Source organism: Perognathus longimembris, chromosome 5 (genome assembly GCF_023159225.1).
Source record: "Perognathus longimembris pacificus isolate PPM17 chromosome 5, ASM2315922v1, whole genome shotgun sequence".
Classification (NCBI taxonomy): Eukaryota; Metazoa; Chordata; class Mammalia; order Rodentia; family Heteromyidae; genus Perognathus; species Perognathus longimembris.
In genome coordinates this window covers 49,016,698-49,038,311 of record NC_063165.1, presented here as the reverse complement: position 1 = coordinate 49,038,311, position 21,614 = coordinate 49,016,698, and the positions used below count along the sequence as shown (strand labels likewise).

The following is a 21,614-nucleotide window of genomic DNA, read 5'->3' as shown; positions in this document are numbered from 1 at the left end:
CATGTGATGTGTGGAGACATGAAGCTACAGCTTCCGCTCAGCTGAGTTTGTGGGGAAGGACCAGTTCAAGGTGTTCCAGCTGGAAGAGATCTGATTGGCTGGGGAAGTTCTTAGGAGTTTTGTATTGAGGAAGCCAAGCATGCTGCCTGTGTGATGACAGATGGTCCATGGGGCTCAAAGAATGGTTTTAGAAAATCCAGGTGAAAAAGAAAAAGCACAGATGAGGCAATGCCAGTTGACAACAGACTCAGGGATTCCTCTAACCTGTCTTTATAAGCCGATAGTCTTTTGAAAAAAGAGATAAGTATCTATGCCGGGCATTTACAACATCACAGCTGACCATGAGTCCATTCGTAATAAGTAATTGATTTTTCTAATCAATTTTTTGATTCTCCACTTTAAAGGTCCTTTGCCTCCACTATGGAACAGTAGTTTAAAACTCATACAGGCCCCAAATCCCTTTGGGTTCCATGCCTGGCCTTAACATTCATCTCTGGCATAGGTCACTATGGACCGTCCCGGGGACCACAAAAACCACCTAGATTAGGATTTTTTTTGGTTTCTTGGCCTTGACCTCCATTCATATATGTCTTTCTGTGAAAGTGTCCAGATTTCATGAAGGTTTCCTCATGATCAGACCTTTCTATTAAACATTTTCTACATGCCATGCAAGGTGCTATACCTTGACAGGATCCAAAGGGCTGGAAGGAAATGCAGGAGAGTTTGGATTTTGACGTCAAGACTTTCCTGACAGTGAAAGATGTAGGGAAGAATCTGAGATTGTTTTTTGAAGGTCTCTCAAGATGGGCACCGATTCTATTTACTCCCTACCAAAGAGGAGCTGTCCTTGTTATGGAACCCAGCACCCTACCCCTACCTCCTGCCTTTGCCTGTGACCCTGTGACAGCTGCCCCCAGGCTTCTACTTCTGGCTCCTTCTCCACCATTTTCTGTGCCTTCCATAAGCCTAGCAGGGTGAGTCTTACTCATGGAGCTCCTGCCAAGCAGGCCCTGCTGGCCCGGCCATGCTGGGCTGCCTCTTTCACAGCTATCCCCACATTCCATGCTCTGAAGGTCTCTCAAGATGGGCACCGATTCTATTTACTCCCTACCAAAGAGGAGCTGTCCTTGTTATGGAACCCAGCACCCTACCCCTACCTCCTGCCTTTGCCTGTGACCCTGTGACAGCTGCCCCCAGGCTTCTACTTCTGGCTCCTTCTCCACCATTTTCTGTGCCTTCCATAAGCCTAGCAGGGTGAGTCTTACTCATGGAGCTCCTGCCAAGCAGGCCCTGCTGGCCCGGCCATGCTGGGCTGCCTCTTTCACAGCTATCCCCACATTCCATGCTCTGGGAGCTCAGGGATGAGTGTTTGTAGTAACAAGAGAAACTGTGTTCCTCTGAAATCTTCTAATGTGACAGACAACCTTTGTTATAAGGGAAATAAATGGGTAATTTTCCCAGAGATGTTAATCTAGGAAAACAAGCAATCTGTTTCCATGTGTTTATAAAGGAACATGTTAGAATGGAGGAGGGGACCAAGTCACCCACAACCCTGAACCCACCTCAGTGCCTTCCATACTCAGGCTCCCCTGTGATTCCTGGTTGCTCACTCCACCCTTACCCAGCCTCTGTCCCTTTCTGGGGCCTGTGGCAGGCAGTGCATGCTGATTTTGGGAACGGTGAAGGGTTTAATGTCTATTTTTAGTTAACTACCTAAAAAGGGAAATGTCCCCAGAGAGACAGATCCAGGGACTTCCCGTACCCAAGGCTGTTAACACTAGCTCCCCACTTTCTCCTCCCGGACCCTTTTCATTGTGAGTACGGAAGGGGTAGGGGAGAACTACTCATTTGCCTTCAGAATAGCAGTCCAGAAATTTCTGTGAGGAATTGATCCTTCCCTGCCAGAATGGAAGGCAGGTTCTCAAGGCCAAAACTAGGTTAGGCTTGGGCCAGCTGGGGCAGAAGCAAGATGGATTAGCCAGACACCAGGCATTAGGGGACTGGTTTTCCCCACTCTGCCCAGCCTTCCCAGGAGACTTCTTGATTCAGTGCTTTGATACATGATCATTTTATTGGCCTGTCTCCTATCTATGGTAGACGGCTCAGCCACATGGAGGTTTTTATCTCAGAGGTCACAGGGCAGACATCTTAAGAGAGCCAAGAGTTCAAGCTCCAGGACTATATCTGTCAACATGAGGTCTGGGGCTGAGGTGGGTTATTCCTTGGGAATTCCCAAGTTAACAGAATCTCTTTGGTTCCACTCTTAATAGCAATTGATCAAGCAAATGCCAGGTCTCTGCTAGGTCCAGGATGCAGGAAGTGGGCCTGTTGCTGACCCTGACAGCTCTCTGTGTGGGGTTTGTGGAAAGGTGTGGGTGTGGGTGTGCACTGGGGGTGGTTTTCTGCAGCTGCAGAACCTTAGATGAGTGCTGCAATGGACCCACCGCAGGACAGGAACTCAGCCTGGAGAGAGTGATGTCTGAGTAAGAGGCTGCCTGAAGAGTGAGCAGGAGTCAGCCAGGGGTGAGGGACCAGCAAGTGTAAAGACTGAAGGCAGGAGGCTCAATGTGGAGTTTAGAATGGTTCCAGGCCCATCAGCAGTGCCTGGGAGCCTGGAATCCGTATGTGACAACTTTTCCAGGTGATCATAATGCATGATAATACAGACATTGAGTCTTCAGGGCATGAGGAAGGGTTTTCCTCATGAGGGAAGATCTGGAGAGAAGGCTGGGAAATGAAAGCCAATGACCTTGGACCTGACTTGTAGTGAGCAGACACTGCAGAGGGTTCAACCATGAGATGACTTTGGATTTACGCTTGAGGATGATCACTTTAGCTGCGTGGTATTAGATGTATAAGAGTAGGGAGGGAAGATCAGAGACCAAAGGATGGTACCTTTGGACTGGGATGGGGGTGCTAAGTATGAGCTGGCATTTAGTTGATCAAATTGATGGGATTTGCGACAGGGCACAGGCAGGAAGGGCACCTCCAAAGAGACTGGGATAAGGAGCAATTTGGGGACAGGATCCTGGATTTGGTGTTGGGCATGTGGGCTTGCAGTGTATGTTTGGCATCCCCCAGAGAGACGATGGCCAGATGGTTGGATGTAAAGGTGTGAGCTCTCTGGAGAGAGTGCTGGCTCCAGGGACAATGTGAGTGGGAGCAGGGACAGGAAGGTAACTCTGAGAACAGCCATGAATGAAATAGTCTGGGGGTATGCGAGTTTAGGGAGCAGGGCTATGCCAGGAGTGCTGTGTTACCTGGAGCTGGTTGCTGGGAGAGGTGCCCAAGCTCTCCTCGAAAGTAGACCAGGTGACAAGTAGAGGTATCCTTTCCTGGTCCCCATGAGTGGTAGCCATCAAGGGATTTGCAAATATAGGTAGATTTCATTTTCCTTCTAGAATATTCCTCTGTGATAGCAACTGATGTAGAAAGTTTGGGGTATTATTGGAGAAGGGCGTGAAGGAGAGGGGGCTGATATGAACACTAAGATACAGGTGAGACCAAAGGAAAAGAAACTGATTAGTGATCTAAGGACTGAGAGTTTGGACATCTGGACCAGCAAGAAGAGCATTTACGGCTGGGGATATGGCCTAGTGGCAAGAGTGCCTGCCTCATATACATGAGGCCCTGGGTTCGATTCCCCAGCACCACATATACAGAAAACAGCCAGAAGTGGCGCTATGGCTCAAGTGGCAGAGTGCTAGCCTTGAGCAAAAAGAAGTCAGGGACAGTGCTCAGGCCCTGAGTCCAAGCCCCAGGACTGGCCAAAAAAAAAAAGAAGAAGAGCATTTACTGGAGGGTCTACATAGGGGCCAGGGGATACAAGGTTCGGTGCCATGGTGCTCTTGTGTAGGCACAAGCTGAACCCCACTGAGTGGCATACTAAATAGTTGAAGAAGCTAAATTTGTCCCAGAGAGCAGGAAGGTCCTCTGGGTCTTTGTAAGAAAGAAGGCAAGTAAGGAAGGGGTCCATAGTAGACTGGATTTTTTTTTTTTTACAGTGAACTATACTTCCCCACTTTTTGAAACTGAAGCTCCATGAGATTAAATAATGTGTTTTAAAAGGCATACATGAGTGAGTACTAGGATGATATTTGAACACAAGGTCTAGCTCCAGAGCCTGAAGCCTCTCTGCAGTTCTCAGAAAGACGGTCTCCAGTGCCTCAAGCCTATCATCCTTGCTACTCAGGAGGCTGAGATCTGAGGACTGCTGTTCAAAGCCAGCCTGGTCAGGAAAAACGAGAAATGGCACTGTGGCTCAAAGTGGTAGAGCACTAGTCTTGAGCTGAAGAGCGCAGGGACAAGCACCCAGGCTCCTGAGTTCAAGCCCCATGACTGACAAAAAATAAAAAAACAGAGAAGAGTCTCAAAGTCTTAGATTTGAGGGTGAAACAAAAAGGTAACTCACAGAAAGAAAGCAGCCACAGGCTGACTTACGTGAGACTGTCACCTTTTTCATAAAATGGGGACATGGTGAGGTGGCTGGCTTGTGTTTGGTAGGGGTAAGAGCCACACAGGAAGCTGCCTCTGAGAAAGCAGGTTTTAGAATCCAGGGAGTCGCCTTTCCTTTGTGAGTCCAGAACACCATTAATGGATTCCAGCAGATGGTCACAGAAAATATGTGTAACGTGCAGAACATTCTTAACATTTAAAATTGTTTTTACTGTTAAGAACCAGGGCAGCTTCAAATGCTAACCAATTCAAATGTCAGTAGTTCCAAATTTCTAGAGTAAACATAAAAACTTGGCCTTAGATCCTATTTAACTGCAACATAAAAGATCTATATTGGTTAGGGCCCTGCTCTGATCTTAGATAGGTTTACACAGAGACACCAAGTGGGTGGGGTGGGGGGATTTTAGAAGCCTATGAGTTCATGCTGCCTCTCCTCCTGTTAACCCCAAGCTTACCCCGCAGGGAACGTTACCTCTCTACCCATTCCCACCCCACGGTGAAGGAGCTCAGCCACAGGTATATCAGTCTGCCAAGCCTTTCCTAGGTGAGATGTGGCAGACTGGGCAGCATAAACATAGAAATTTATTTTCTCACTGTTCTGGAGTCCAGAAATCCAAGATGAAGGTCTTTCTCTTTCGCTTGTAGATAGTTGGCTGTCTTTTCTCTGATCTTCCCCTTTGCAAAGCCTTCCTTCTGTGTGTATGTCTAGTCAATGATCTATCTGTCTCTCTATATCTATCCATCCACCTATCTATCCCGACTCATTTCTTCCCTCTCAATCTCTCTCTTCTTATAAGGGGACTACTCAGGTTACATAGGCTCATTTTGATATATCCCGAAAAGAATAATAGAGGGTAAATCTCTTTAAACACATTTGAAAGAGGATTAATAAAGTCAAAATAGATTGTTACAGCTATGAAAATTGAGCAAGTAAACCTGTGAAATGGTTTTTGGAAAGAGGAAAGGTCGGAGAAGCAGTGATAAAATAGTGAGATTGATTGGAATATATTATAAATATGTGCAGAAACATAGCAATGAAATTCTCCTCTAACTAATGTAAGCAATAATTAATAATATTAAGAATTATAATAATAATAATGGCCCCGTCTCCAAATGCAGCCATATTCTGAGGAACTGGGTATCAGGAATCCAGCACATGAATTTGAGAAGACACCATCCAGCCCATACTAACAGTCCTTCTCACAGCTTCTCTGGACAGATGGCCTTCCTCCTCCTGAGATCAGCACTACTCTGATAGAAATCCTCCCTCCTTTTCCTTGAAGACCTCTCTCTTACTTCATGCCCACTCCCTTCTCAGACATTCTGGGTGAGGGCTGGCTGGGGGCTTTGTGGCTCAGCCTGCTATCTGAATCAGTGTCTAGTTTTCCTATGTTCTACCCCTCTAGCATCTTTAGGTTCTCCCTCACTCTCAGGAAGTCCTGGCCATCTACCTCTCATCTCAGGAGGAAACTTGGCTTCATATTTCTTTACCATATTTCTCTTGGTCCAGAATTCTTGACTAAGAAGTGCCCTTTCCTCTCCCCTCTTCTCCACCCCCACCTATTTCCTTGAGCATTTCCCTGGAGTCTCTTTGACTCACCATCCTCTAAACCTGCCCCCCATAGCACCACCCATTAACTCTGTGCTAGCCACACCTGGAGCTCTTTTCCACATCTATCCTGCCCCCTTGTTCACAATGACATTCTCAACACTATCCAGGGCCTTCCACAGCCTTCTTCTTCCCTCAGCTCCTCTCAAAGGCATCAGCTGGGGTTGTCCCTGGCTCCTTTTCATCTTTCACTGAATTCTTTTCCTCAAAGCACTGACCCAGCCTCCCAACTTGCCTGCTTACTTCAGATTTAATCTGAAATCTTTTCTTTCCAGTCTCCACCTAGAACTCTGTCCCTTCTAACTACATATTCCTTTAATACAGTTTCCCACTTACCTAAGGAAGAACTTGCAAAGTAACTTTGGGTTTTTTCCCCTCTTGTTTTGCCCCCTAAATTCCTTTAATGTTTCTTTAATGTTGCATCATCTTTCCTGAATAGACCTTGACCAATGACTAAGAAGATCTGACAGTAGCCCAGTTGTCCCCAAGCAGTTGGGGAAAACTGTAGGGCCTTGGGCACAGTCTGATAGCTATTTGGGTTAGGACACCTTGCTCCCTTAGGACAAATGGCCTAGCTCTAATCTCTACATTAGAAAGCAGCAGCATCCAGGAGAACTTTCTGTAATGGTAGAAAAGGTATGTTTGCACCTTGTGGCTGCTAATCATGTGGGAAAATTGGGCACTTAAAATGTGACAGAGGGATGGAATACTGTCTTCATGCTATTGTTCTCTAATACCAGCCTCTACCAAACACCACTCTGCTCTTAACACTGCTCCCTGTCTGCTGCTTACATGAGCTCCTCTCCATGTCAACTTTCAAGACCTGGGGTACTTCCATGCTCACTGCTGGGCTTTCCAACCATGTCCTTAACACGAAGATTCTGTTTTCTACTCTTATTTTAGTTAATTAGCTATTTTGGTGATGTTACTAGAGTTTGAACTCAGGTAGACAACTGCTTTTCCATTTGAGCTATTGTCTTCTGTTTTTAAACGATTACATCTTGTTGACAAGGTAACAGATCTTTTTTTTCTTACTTTCTTTTTTTTTTTTTTTTTTTTGGTAGTACTGGAGCTTGAACTTAGGACCTCACAGCCCCAACAAGGTTTTGCTTGCTTGCATGGTGCTCTACCATTTGATCTATACCTCCAGCCAGGCTTTATACTGGTTATTTTTAGAGATGAAATCTCATAGGTTTTATTCCTGGACTGGCTTGGAACCACAATTCTCCAATCCCAGCCTCCTGAGTAGCTAAGATCACAAGTGTGAACCACCTAGCTTACAAATTATTTTTATGTATCTTCTTCTTCCAGATTCTATTTCATGTTTACTGTTTCATATGTTCTTTCTTTCCCACTTTTTTTTTCAGTACTGGAGATCCAACCCAACCACATCCTCAGCCCTAATTTCTTTACCTTTCTATCTTTCCATACACACACACACACACACACACACACCTATATGTATATACATATGTATTCTTTTATGAGCAGTTTGAAATTGTACATGTAAACCTTTAAATACATAGTACATATGTCATTCAGTGTGTATTTTTCCTAAAAGCAAGGAAAACATAGAAAGCTAGAGTTTAATGGTGAGAATGGCAAATTAACACTGATATAATACTATCATCTAATTTATTGACCATATTCAAATGTTGTCAGTTGTTCTGTGAAATGTTCTATAGATAAAAGCCTTTCCTGTTTCAAACACCCCAACATTTTGGGTCTTGAGAATAATCCCCAAGTTCTTACATTTGTTTGGTTTTCTCCTCTGTAGGAAACCAGGCTCATAGTGGGTACTGATTGGCACTTTGCTGACACATAGTAGGCCCTCGGCAAGTGTTTGGAGATAGAGGGACCGCTGATGGCAATGAACAAGTGTGTACTCAGGGATAGGTCATCTCTCTCTTAGTCATATGCCATAATCATCACCTCTGTGGTCAGGGTGCTTCTGTTAGGATCCCCTCCTCGCAGTGTCCTCGTGGGACAGTCAACTGGGTCACAGCACTCTCCTTTCTGTAGAAACACACACAGGATCATCCACAAAGTTATCAAACCTGCCTGTGGTCACAGAGCAACCATGGCCAAGCCAGTCCACAGTGCACTGCTGCTCCTCTGTAATCCACAGTAAAGTGAGCCATTGGCAGTGTTAATCTACCTGTTCTTTCAGCAAATAGTTATTGGGAGCTTACTGCATATTGAGTAGGTAGCAGTAAATAATAATAAAAATAAAATTCTGCCCTTAAAATCCTACCTATAGGGGCTGGGGATATAGCCTAGTGGCAAGAGTGCCTGCCTCGGATACACGAGGCCCTAGGTTCGATTCCCCAGCACCACATATACAGAAAACGGCCAGAAGCCGCGCTGTGGCTCAAGTGGCAGAGTGCTAGCCTTGAGCGGGAAGAAGCCAGGGACAGTGCTCAGGCCCTGAGTCCAAGGCCCAGGACTGGCCAAAAAAAAAAAAAAATCCTACCTATAAAGGAAGGAGAAGAACAGATAATAAATAAACAATAAGTGCCAGGGGAGTGGTTGTTAATTCAGGGTAAGAGTAAGAAGGAATGCTTGGGACAGAGGCTGTGTCTTATATATGGAAGATCTCATTGGTGAGTGGCTTCCCTATGCTTTTGTATTAAAGTATAATTTCCCTGTGCACTGTCTTTAGTGCACAGTTCTATGAGTCTTGACAAACTCCTATAATCATTTCATGGGCATCACAATAAAGATAATGTATCATCATACCAACACATTTCCCTATATCCCTTGGTGCTCAAGCTCTCCCCGCCCTCACCTATGGCAGCCATTGGTCTATCCTCTGTCCTTGTAGTTTTCAATTTTCTAGCATATTGCACAAATAGAATTGTACAGTACACACTGAGTATCGGTGGTTCACGCCTATAATCCTAGCTACTCAGTAGATTGAGATTCAAGAATTGCAACTCAAAGCCAGCCTGGGCAGGGAAGTCCCTGAGACTCTGAAATTTTATTTTATTTTTTGCCAGTCCTGGGGCTTGGACTCAGAGCCTGAGCACTGTCCCTGGTTTCTTTTTGCTCAAGGCTAGCACCCTGCCACTTGAGCCACCACGCCACTTCTGGCCATTTTCTATATATGTGGTGCTGAGGAATTGAACCCAGGGCTTCACATATACAAGGCAAGCACTCTTGCCACTAGGCCATATTCCCAGCCCCATCCCTGAGACTCTTATCTTCAATAAACTACTCAGTAAAATGCTGAATATGGGGCTGTGACTCGAGAGATAGAGTGCTAAAGAAGGTCAGGAACTGCACCCAGGCCCAGAGTTCAAGCCCCAGAACAGCCAACAACAACAATAACGAAAGAATTATATAGTGCATAGTCTTTTGACTCTGATCTGTCATAGCTAAAGAGAGACTTTAGAAACATCCATTCATGCTCTATATGTCTGTAGTTGGTTTTTCAATTTATGAGAAATACTCAACTGTATCGTCCATTCCTCAGCTGAGGAGCACAAGAAACCTAGTTTGAAGCAATCATGTGTGTGTGTGTGTGTGTGTGTGTGTGTGTGTGTGTGTATGCAGCTATATGCATTCACACATGGGTGTTTGGGTATTATTCATTTGAATAAATAGAAAAGTTGACCTTTGAGCAAAGACCTGAAAGAAACATGCAGTCAAACCATGAGGATAGTTAAAGTTATGTGTCATATTATTAATTATTCAAATGAATAGATTTGTGCTATGAAACATTTCTATTCAAGTTATTCTTCCTTCCTTTTTTTTATTGGTACTGAGGTTTGAGTCATTTTCTTATTTGAGTAATTTAGAGAAAGTAAAGAAAAAGGAAGATACCACTCATTTATCCATTTATTCATTGATCCTTTCAACAAACATTTTTTAAGTGAAAGCCACAGGTCCACAGTCTATGACTCAAAGGAAGCTTGAGATCCTCAGATCTTACCAAAGACTAATTTTAGTTTATTTAACTAACATAAGTTCCTCACTGAGTTTCCTGAAAGTTAAGAGGAGAGAATTGTGACTTTGGGGTTATCATCTTTGGTGTTGGTAGTATTGTTTGTTTTCTTGGCTTCGGTTTTTTATGGGGGGGGGCAGTAGTGGGGTTTGAACTCAGGACTTTATACATGCTACTTAGGTGTTCAACCACTTGAGTCAGGCCCCAGACCTTTTTATGTTATTTGTTTTAATAGGATCTCATGTTTTTGCCCAAGCTGGCCTAGTCCTAATTATGACTCCCATGTAGCTAGGATAATAGATGTACAGCACTACACTTATTGGACTTATTGGTTGAAATGGTATCTTAATAACTTTTGTCCAAGGGCTGGGAATATAGCCTAGTGTTAAAGTGCTCGCCACCTATACATGAAGCCTTGGGTTCGATTCCTCAGCACAACATATATAGAAAAAAAAGCCAGAAGTGGCACTGTGGCTCAAGTGGCAGAGTGCTAGCCTTGACAGTGCTCAGGCCCTGAGTTCAAGGCCCAGGACTGCCCCCCCCCCCCCAAAACAAAACAAAACACTTTTGTCCAGGCTGGCCTCAAGTCACAATCCTAATCTCATTCTCCACTGTAGTTGAGAATACAGATGTGAGACATTACATCCAGCCTTGAGTTGTCTGAAAAGAAGATTTAAGCATTTTTTAGATGTTTTATCACGTTAGAGGCTTCAGGAATCCCTGAAAAGCACCGCTCCCCCCACTTCCCCAAGAACTAATACTCAAAATGAGGTTGTATACATGAAAGGACCAGAAGACCTCCTAGAAAGACACTTGGATGGTGGTTCTCCTTGAATGAAGGGCCAGAGAACAAGAGAGCATCTTTCCAGGAGTCAGGATCTTTGTGGGATAACAACTGGCAGAAAATAACTTGTAAATTTCTTTGTTTCAGGTGATGCTACTGTGAAAAAGAAACCTACCCCCAAGACACCTACGAAGGCAGGTAATTAGTCACAGTTCCACCTGGGGCCATAGGTGCTTTTCCTTTACCTACTGGATGACTCCCTGGGCATGTAATCAGGAGTCCCTTCCGAAGTTTAAGCTCCACAATCTATCATGCCTCATCTGTTCCTCAAATCAACCTCTGCCCAGCCTATACCTCACCCTTGTCCATGACTGCATCCTTCCTCTGTCGCCATTTGTGTGCCCACAATCACCCAGGGTGGGTAGCTTTCCTGTCCCTTCTGCAAGGTTCTGTGCAAGCTTCTTCCTCTGCTCTGCCCCTGGGGTGGGGTGGTGGATGAGCCAGTCCACACTGCTTCTGTGCCCTGCTCTGCAAGTCCTTGTTCCTCCAGCACTTATCTGTTTTCCATGGAGAGACTTCAGCCAGTGTGAACCAGAGGTTAGATGGCAAGGCACAGTTAAATTAATAAATATGTTAGAACATTGATTCAAACCACTAGACTGAGAAACAAACTCCTGTACAACCATGGTAGAGATATAACATGGCAAGTTCTGTGGGACATTTCTAAGAGTATCAAAACAAAGAGGTGAATCCTCCCAGCAGATTCTCAAGCTCAAGGTTCTAGAGCAGATATTAATGCCACCAGTCTTACTCTGAAGGTAAGAGAAGAGCCAACAGACCAACATTGGACAGTGGCAGCAATAAGATCAGAATGCCTGATGCCCCTCCTCCTCACTCAGTTTCTATCATTCCCCCTCCCAGCTATGCCTCCTCAAATCATCCAGTTCCCTGAGGACCAGAAGGTGCGGGCAGGAGAGCCTGTGGAGCTGTTTGGAAAAGTGGCTGGGACCCAGCCCATCACTTGCACCTGGATGAAGTTCCGAAAGCAGGTCAGTGACAGAAAAGGAGTGGCCCAAAGAAAACCCAGAGCCCCTGAGCTGAAGGAAATTAGAATTTCTGTATAGAGACAGTGTTGTCCTGCATGGCTTGAGAAATGAGAGAGACCATCAGATATGAGGGCTCACACATGTAATCCCAGCACTTGCGAGGATAAAGCAAGGAGGACCAAAAGTTCACGGACATCCTGGACAGCTTAACAAGATCCTGTCAAAATAAGATAAAAAGGGATATAGTTCAGTGGTAGAAGGGTTTATCTGGCATGATTGTACTATGGGTACAATCACCATTTACCCTCTACAGGAAAATAAATTTAAAAAAAATGAGAGAGCCCCACCACCCACCTGTCTCCCAAATCAGAGTTCTTATTAATATTTTCTTCCAAGTTACCCAGTACACCCTGTTTTATGGGCAATTTGTATAATAAAAACCACACACACATGGCCCATCTCATCATGCTGTCTGCTTAGAATCCTATTCAGAATTAGGAAGCTCAAAGCCTTCAGATAACCCTTTAGACATTGTGGGCTTCCAGGCCAGCCCACTGATGTCTGTCTATAATAACAACTTAAATTTACCACATGCCAATGGGATCAAAGTGAACTTAAGTGCTTTTTGCATAGAAAAATTAAGAGTTAAATTGATTTTGGAGGTAGGGCGGTGTGGTTCAAGTGGTAGAGCACTTGCATCGCAAAGATCAAGCCTCAAGTTCACACCCAAAAACCTCAAATAAATAATAACTATAGTAGTGATGGAGCTATCCATTCTGAACATTTTGGGCAACATATATTTTATTCCTGGGATTTTTTTAGGGGAGGGAACATAGTGCTCTCAAGGTTCACCCATGCTATAACATGAATCAGTACCCTATGCCTTTTTATAGATGAATATTCCCTAGATGAGTAGGGACACCACATTTAGTTTATCCATTCATCAGATCTGGACACTCGAGCGATTTCTACTTGATTAGAATCTCAGTAGCCACATGTAGTATTGGACCACCAAAAAAATTAGAATCTTCAGGGTGGGTTTGGCAAGCAAATGATGGCTCAGCTGGGCTCTCCTATGATCCCGGGCTAGAATGGTAATGGGGAACTCCTGAACTACATGCTAGGAGCATCAAGTCCAGTTCTGATCTGGACCCTCTCAAGGGACTTGGCTCAGGAGATGGGACTTTAGGGGGAAGCTCTAAGTCAGACAAGATGGGACCTCAAAATTTAACCAGAGTAGGAACAGGGAAGGAGGACTTTTCCTGACCTGATTCTCTAGTACCCACTCCTGCCTCCTCCACAGATCCAAGAGAGTGAATACATCAAGGTGGAGAACAGCGAGAGTGGGAGCAAGCTCACCATCCTTGCCGCCCGCCAGGAACACTGTGGCTGTTACACCTTGCTAGTGGAGAATAAGCTGGGCAGCAGGCAGGCCCAGGTCAATCTTACTGTCGTGGGTAAGTCTGGGGACCAGACGGCATGAGGATAGGAGGTGGGGAAGGCAGGAGGCATGAACCCCCAGGACTCATCGCCTCAGTGCCTTTCTCACTGATGGAAGCTTCCAACTCCCCATCCTTCCCTCTCCTTTACTCCCATACGACTTCTGTCCTTCCACTTGCTACTGGACTCTAGAACCTGCTCTGACTGCCCACCCTCCATGCCCACCCTTCCTGTGGTTGTTTTTTGGCATGTGTGTGTTAGTACTGGGGCTTGAACTCAAGGCCTGGGCACTGTTCCTAAGCTTCTTTTTTGCTCAAGGCTAGGGCTCTACCACTTAAGCCACAGCTCCATGTCCAGATTTTTTTTTGGTAGTTTTAGTGGAGAGATAAGATACTCACACTTTCCTGCCAAGGCTGGCTTTAAAAAAAAAAAAATTAATTAACTTATTGCCAAAGTGATGTACAGAGGCGTTACAGTTCCATACTAAGGCAGCGAGTACATTTCTTATCAAACTTGTTACCTCCTCCTTCATTTTTCTCCCACCTTCTGCCCTCCCAATTCCCTCCCTTCCCCCACCTTGATGTTCCCCTTCCCTTCCCTAGTTCGGATAAATGTATATACAATACTCAGGGTAACAAAATCAGTTACAGTGACATCAGGGGTAAAACCATGGGGAAGAAAGACAAAAGAAAAAGGCAGAATTTCACATGGTATGTTGAAAATAGCAACAACAATGATAAACTACTTATTTCCATAACTTGGAGTTCATTTCGCTTAGCATCATCTTATGTGTTCATATGTACTAGCTATTGAGCTATTGTGATCTTTATCTAGGACTATCCTAGACATGTACTACTTATTACCAATGAGGGAAACCATAGAGTCTATGTTTCTTTGAGCCTGGCTCACTTCACTGAATATGGTTTTTTTCAAAGTCTTTCCATTTCCTTATGAATGGGGCAGTGTCATTCTTTCTGATGGGAGCATAGAATTTCATTGTGTATATGTACCACATTTTCTTGATCCACTCATCTACTTAGGGGCATCTCGGTTGGTTCTATATTTTAGCCATGGTAAATTGTGCTGTGATGAACATGGTTGTGCTTGGTAGCTTTAGTATGGTATTGCTTGCAATCCTTTGGGTAAATGCCCAAAAGCGGGATTGCTGGGTCATAGGGGAGCTCTATGTTTAGCCCTTTGAGGAAACCTCCACACTGCTTTCCAGAGTGGTTGAACAAGTTTACACTCCCACCAAGAGTAAGGTTCCCTTTTGGCCAAGGTCCCTGCCACCATCCATTATTAGTTTTCTTGATAATGGCCATTCTTACTGGGATGAGGTGGAATCTCAATGTTGTTTCGATTTGCATTTCTTTTATGGCCAGTGATGTTGAGCACTTCTTCATGTGCCAGGCTGGCTTTGAACTGTGATCCTCAGACCACAGGATTACAGGCATGAACCACTAGTACCTGACTGTCTCCTCCTTCTTGAGTTTTAGTAGAGATGCTACGAGGTGATCGGCTGGGTACCAGCCACTTTTCCAAACAGCTGCACAGGCTCTCCTGCATGTGCCTTTGGGCCCTGAAAAAACCTGCACCCTTGCATTCCAGGCACTTCGTAAACTCCTCTATCATGTCCACTAGCACCCCACTCCCTCTGAAACCCTGGCCTGGATCATTGCTTCCTTCTGACCTCACTGCTCCTGTGCCTCATTTGGGAGCACTGCAGCAAGGCCATATCCTCTCACAGACTCAGAGCTAGGCCCTGCTGACCCCTAGGCTCTGTTGAGACATCAGTGCTGCTCAGGAAATCTTTGCCTTTGTCTCTGGTCAATGCTGTTCCTCAGTCTCCCCACCCTGCAGGCCTTTGCTACAGATTCTCTGAGAAATAATGTCATCAGCGTGACTTGGCTCAACCTAATGGTCCCCACACTTTCAGGTCTTTGTCCTTGCATTACTCCCTTATGTCAGCTCTGCGGATGTCCTACCTTTGTCCTTTGCAAGGCTGCTCCCTTCTCCTGCGCTCTAAATTCCTAGCTCTTATTGCTCAACCATCCTCTTACTCTTAACTTCTCCTTTCTTCTGTTCCTTCCAGCAGCCCACAAGAATTGCCATCTTTCCAAATGCCCAGGCATTTGTCTTCCTATAGTACCCCCCTTCTCCTTGCCCACGTCTCCACCTGTGCTGCTTCACCTGCTTTTCAGTGTCCCATATTTTAACTCATTTCCCTTCTTTCCTCTCTTCCTCTGACCCCTTTGTGTCCTTAAATCAAGAGTTTGGATTCTTGATCCAATGCCTAACATATGAAACTGTAACCTCTCTGTACATCAGTTTGATAATAAAAATTTGACAAAGAAAAAAAGAGTTTGGATTCTTGGAAGGTCAGAGACTAGGTGATAGTTTCCATAACTGCCCCCTCAAAAAGAGTCAGGAGCCTTTTGGGGATGTAGCTTGCTATGTGTTTAGACCCATACCTGACAGTACTGGCTTAGCCCCACACCCCATCCTACCAGCAACCATCAGTTTCCACTTTTCCTTAGCGTTTTTCTCTCATCTATCCTTGTTGGATAACTTTGGCCCCAGCAACTTTGAACTGCTTCTCTGGCACCACTACCCCAGGCCCCCACACCAGGCACCCCCAAGTGGTGCCACACTTCCTTCTCCCAGCCCCACGGCACAGGCTGGAGTTCTGGCCTTTTATGGTTGAGTTTCTTATTCTCCACGGCCAGAGCTGACAGGGCCATCGCAGTGGCTGCCTGCCAGCTGGCAGGAGCGGCATGTTAAATACCGTCCTGGGAGGGGAATGGAATGGAGCATGGGGCTTTCTGTCTGCTTCCCTCACCCCCCCCCCCGCCCCCCATAGAGCTAAGAATAGAATCACTCAATAAAACAAGGACTCACATTGATGGCTGCAGTTAAGCCGTATTCATTCAGAGCCTATGAATTCAGAGACTTAGTTCACAGTAAACCTGAGTTAGCTGATTCACCTGTGTGGATCCAGGGACATCTGTTTATTACCTGAGCAAGAGTTATTAAATAAATGAGAGAAAACATGTATATGGCCTGGCCTACTCTGGACAATTTTCAAACACTTTAGAAACATCCATTTACTGTTAAAAAAAAACTCCTGTACCATACATAGTCTTTGAAGATTTCTTTCCTGATAATCTGTGATTCCTTTTTTTTTTTAGACAATGATAAAACTAGCCCTTTCCTTAGTTGACATGAGTGATGTTCAGCTGTTTTAGAGGCTAATTATTATTGTTATATTTTAAGAGGCAGTGCAGAAATTTTCAATGCTGTTTCTTTCTGAGCCTGAGCTCCTGGTCAGCTGCCCAGGACAGGAGGGAGGGAAGAGAAGAGGCAGATCCAGATGCATTCCTTAACATTACTCTCCCAAGCAGGAGAAAAAAACAGGTCTCTGCATAGCTTTAAGGGAGAAAAACAAAGTAGAGAGAACCCCAAATACCCAGTAATCCCCAAATACCCTCTGAGTTTGGAACATGCATGATTTGTAATGGCAGATTTTTCTTCCTAATGCTTGGCAAGGCTGCTAAGAAAGATGTTCTCTTGATCTTTCGACATGATTGCCTGGAAAGTACCAAGCTGGATCTGCAGTTTAGGATCTGCTTGTGGCTCTGTCACTAACTTGCTGAGCTTCCTTGCCTCTGAGGGTCCCTTTCTGAGATCACAACTGATCCAGGTAGATGACTACTGGAGGTCCAGGCAGCAGAGTTCAGCACCCATGGGAGGATGTCTAGGCTGGCCTATGCAAGCCCCAAAGCAGCCTCATATGCATAAACACAAAGAGGGCAAGGGGTGATCAGCCATGTTAATGGGAAGCAGATAAGAGCCTCCCAGATTCCCAGGAATAAGAGCACTGCTAAACACAAAATCCTGAGCTGGTGCCATGAGGGACCCTGAAGGGTTTCCCATTCTGTCAGTCACATCTCCAGGGAGCCCTGGGAGAATTCTGAGGAAGCGTGGGGTCCAGCTCCTGACACTGAGCCAACGTCTTCTCTGCCAGGCACTGCCCAGGGTGTCCCTCCCAGACTGTCTGTCTGTAGCATGGGAGCTCATGGGAGCACCCTGATCTGAGGGTTCTCATTCCTGGCTAGCTCGGCCCTGTGTGAGCCCATAGGCTGGAAATATTGGCCCTATGTGAGCACATAGGCTGGAAATATCAAAGAGCCTAGAAAAGGTGGGAGGAGGGCAAGTCCACTCTCATAGGACACTTGGGTCTTTTTAAAACTCCTTGAGGCACCAAATACCTTGAAAGCGGCGGCATTACACTTGGCATTAAAGCCCCCTCCCCAAATTTTGCATCTTGTGTTGCAGGTGAAATCTGTTAAATGTGAGTTAGGGACATCTGTGTCATGAATAAGACTTCTTTCGTAATGCTCATTTCTCCAACTTGTCCTTTCTTAACCAAACCAAAGAGGGCTCTAACCGTGTCCTTGCAAGACTTCCTAGAGATTTGGGGGGGGGGGGGGGAGGTTGGGGGGGGCAAAGAGTGTCTTTTATCTCTCTCTGAGGCTTTTTTTTTTACTTCCTTAGCTGATCTTGAGAGGATTTGAATCACTTGCCTCTAAGAGTTTTTAAAGCAATAAACATCTTTGCAAACACCAGAAATATTTCCTTAAAAAGACCAATATATCTTTCAGAACAAACAGTTTTCCTGAGAGGACACATTAAACCATGAGTGAAAGTGGCTCCATCAATGGAGGACTCTAGCATGGCAGAGATGCTGGGAAGTGGCTCTGTCACGGTCCCAGAATCATTCCCAGAGCAGGATCCAGGCTTGGAGTGTTGGGGACACACAGATCTGGGAAATGTGTTCTGAGCTGGAATGTAGAAGAGGCTGGAGAGGGGAGGGGTGAGAATGAGTGTATATATGTATATGGATGTGCATTTGCATATGTCTATCTTTGTGTACCTGGATACACACAGGCACATCTGGATTTTTCCTCCTTCCCTATGGACATAGAATCATTTGAGAGAATTCCCTTTGGCTTTCCTCCCTGCCTGGATGGGAGAGACGTGCTCCAGTACTTTACCTGTCTATGTCTGCTTACTTGATGTTTGCCAAACCCCAAGGAGAGGTACAGATCAGCACCATTTTCCAGATGAGAAAGACAGACAAACTAGTCTCAAATTCCCTAGAGTTCACCTACTTATACATCTGTATAGCATGAGCTTAATTGTTGGTTTGTAAGGCTCTGTAAACTCAAACTATGTGGGAGAGAGGGTGAAGGATTATCTGTAACTAATATATCTGACTAAACATTTACAGATACTAGATCTGAAAACCAGAAATTTTATCCCCCCCAAAAACAACTAATGAAAATCAGTGAAACTTAAAGAACTCATAAAGTGTTGGTTGCCATAATTTGACCTGAAGTGGGTCAAATCTAGTTACTGGTCTGTGTCCAGGTCATCTGAACAGGAAGGTAGCTAGCCGAAAGGACTTCTCATTTGTGTCCTCATTTCATTTTCTGTGCCTTAGTAAGTGAGGGATATTGTGGTTTGCTTTTGAAATTCGTTATCTCATTCCATAGAAGTCCTATGAAGATAAAGGAGGAGGGTAAAGTCTGGGGGTACAGCTCAGCGCTAAGGTATGGGTTTGGTACGTACAACATGAGACCCTAATTTAAATCTTCAGCACCCAAAATCAAAACAACAAAGAAGTAGGCGTGATGTGATTTTTCTGTGCTGTAGGTTAGAAATAAACTCCTAAAATAATAATGACAGTAATGACTAATTAAGTCAACCACTTCCTAAGACCTGAGCTGTTATTATCTACATTGTCCATTTGAGGAATCTTAGGCACACAGCATTAATAGCTACTGAGCAGGACTGGATCTGTGTTCAAACCTTGACTTGTCTAACTTCAGAGGTCAACCAGTTATCTGGCCCCTTAGTAAGGACAGGCATTTCTTAAATTCTAGAGAAAGTAGAAGCACACTTCTATTGTATCATAGGTCACTAGCCTCAGGCCTGAAGAACACGCTCTCTCTCCTCTCTCTCTCTCTCTCTCTCTCTCTCTCTCTCTCTCTCTCTCTCTCTCTCTCTCTCTCTCTCTCTCTCTCAAAACATATTTTTGATAGGAAATAGTCCACACCTCCTGAGCAGCTTCCTAGATGTGTTTACTCAGAAAAATGTTTATGACTTAGGCCAACTACAGGAAGTCATGACTTGTAGACTGGAAAACTAGCCAAATAACAGAGTTTCTTTCAAGCAAGAAGTAATATGTGGGGCTTTCTGCACTGGAGGGTGTGGGCATAGCTGCACCTGTGATGTGTGGATGAGAGAAGAGAGCCAGGAATTGGGACCTGGGCTTTGAGGTACTAAGTTGTTTCTCCCCATGACAGAGCTAATTAACAAATGTTCTCAGGAGGGGTGGGGAGGATTTCTCCGTGGTAGAGTGTTTGCTTAGCATGTTTGAGGCCCTGAGTGCAATTCCCAGCAACCCTTCCTTAAAAAAAAAAAAGAAAGAAAGAAAGAAAGAAAAAACAGTTGTTTTCCTTTCTTGTGGAGAGTTTTAGTGATTTTGTACTTCTCCGTGTCTAGATAAACCAGATCCCCCAGCTGGCACACCATGCGCCTCTGATATCCGGAGCTCCTCCCTGACCCTGTCCTGGTATGGTTCTTCCTACGATGGAGGCAGCGCTGTCCAGTCCTACAATGTGGAGATCTGGGACTCAGAGGACAAGACATGGAAGGAACTAGCTACATGCCGCAGCACCTCATTTAATGTCCAGAACCTGCTGCCTGACCTTGAGTATAAATTCCGAGTCCGTGCTGTCAACGTCTATGGAACCAGTGAGCCAAGCCAGGAGTCTGAGCTCACAGTGGTGGGAGAAAAACCTGAAGGTAGGAAGCCTTCGTGTCTTCATTGCCTTGAAATCAATGTATAGCATATGGAGAGACTCAATGAGAGGGCAACAGAGGAATGCTGAAACATCATCATGACTAGCAGAGCCTTTGATGGTCTTGACTTACAAGGTTGTGATGTGGATCCATGCTTTAAAAACAGCAATGTAGAACCTTAAAACAATAACAACAACAACAAAACAATTAGACTGGTGGGCTATGGGTATGGCTCAGTGGAAGAGTGCTTGCCTAGCAATTTTGGTACCTATGACCATGAGGTGATAGAAGCACAGACCTAGAAGGCAGGCTCGGGGGTAGACCTCAGATTCACAGATCACCCATTATCTTCTTCCTCCTCCTCTTGCATTCACAGTTGAATGTCTACTCAGTGTCAGGACTTGGGATATGGAAACAGATAGGAAAGAGCTTAAATCCAGAGGGACAGATTTATGTACAGGTAACTGTTGAAGCAGGGAGTATCTAACTGTAGTAAAATAGAGTCACAGGGACACAGCAGAAAGCATGGAGAATTTTGCCATGGAGACCAGAAGCCTTTCTAGAGGAGGGACACACTGTGTCTTGTAAAAGGCAACAGGAGAGGCTGGGAATATGGCCTAGTGGTGAAGTGCATGCCTTGTATATATGAAGCCCTGGGTTCAATTCCTCAGCACCGCATATATAGAAAAAGCCAGAAGTGGAGCTGTGGCTCATGGGGCAGAGTGCTAGTTTTGAGCAAAAAAGAAGCCAGGGACAGTGCTAGGCCCTGAGTTCAAGCCCCAGGACTGGCAAAAAAAGAAGAAAAAGAAGGAGGAGGAGGAGGAGGAGGAGGAGGAGGAGGAGGAGGAGGAGGAGGAGGAGGAGGAGGAGGAGGAGGAGGAGGAGGAGGAGGAGGAGGAGGAAAGAAAAGGGAACAGGACTCTGAGAAGACAAGGTTGGGCATTCCATATAGAGTACACAGCACAAGCAGAAGCAGCAAGTCATGGATATGGGTGGGATGTTGAGAGGCTTGTGGATACCCAGGACATATGCTATATGAGGAAGAACAGGAAGAAACTGTCTAGGTAAAGCTGTGAGGTTCATCAGGAGTGAGAGTGAGCAGTAGATCTGGTTTCAGAAGGGGAAGTAGGGAGACAGAGCTTTGCTTCTCCAAGGGTCACTGTGGTCCAGCAGCCTTGGCACCCAGGGAGCTGCAGATTCTCAGCCCTGGTGCCCTCAGGTCTTCAGACAGTTCACTTTGACACAAGTTATCCAAAGCTGCTTTATTCCCACATGACGGTTTGAAAGCCCTAGAGTAGCAGACGGGTTGCAGAGGTGGGGGATGCCTGTCTCGCAAGCCATATAAGGCCCTGGACATCATTTCATATATAACGAGACAGATGCATAAGCTTCTTGTTAGCTCTCATTGGGTGCTCATGGCCTATATGCCAATACTGGTAATTTTGTATGACCTGGGAATGACATTAT

At 45.2% G+C, this 21,614-nt stretch overlaps 1 protein-coding gene across 3 annotated transcripts in view; it reads left to right on the top strand.

Annotated features, from left to right (window-relative positions):
* Positions 1-21,614, top strand: part of Mylk (myosin light chain kinase) — a 192,464-nt gene that overhangs the window by 125,527 nt on the left and 45,323 nt on the right. For all 3 annotated transcript variants that reach the window (XM_048346780.1, XM_048346781.1, XM_048346782.1), the window contains 4 exons: positions 10,942-10,992; positions 11,716-11,843; positions 13,144-13,297; positions 19,848-20,150. In XM_048346780.1, coding sequence (XP_048202737.1) covers positions 10,942-10,992; positions 11,716-11,843; positions 13,144-13,297; positions 19,848-20,150 — 636 coding nt within the window. The remainder of the gene's footprint in view (positions 1-10,941; positions 10,993-11,715; positions 11,844-13,143; positions 13,298-19,847; positions 20,151-21,614) is intronic.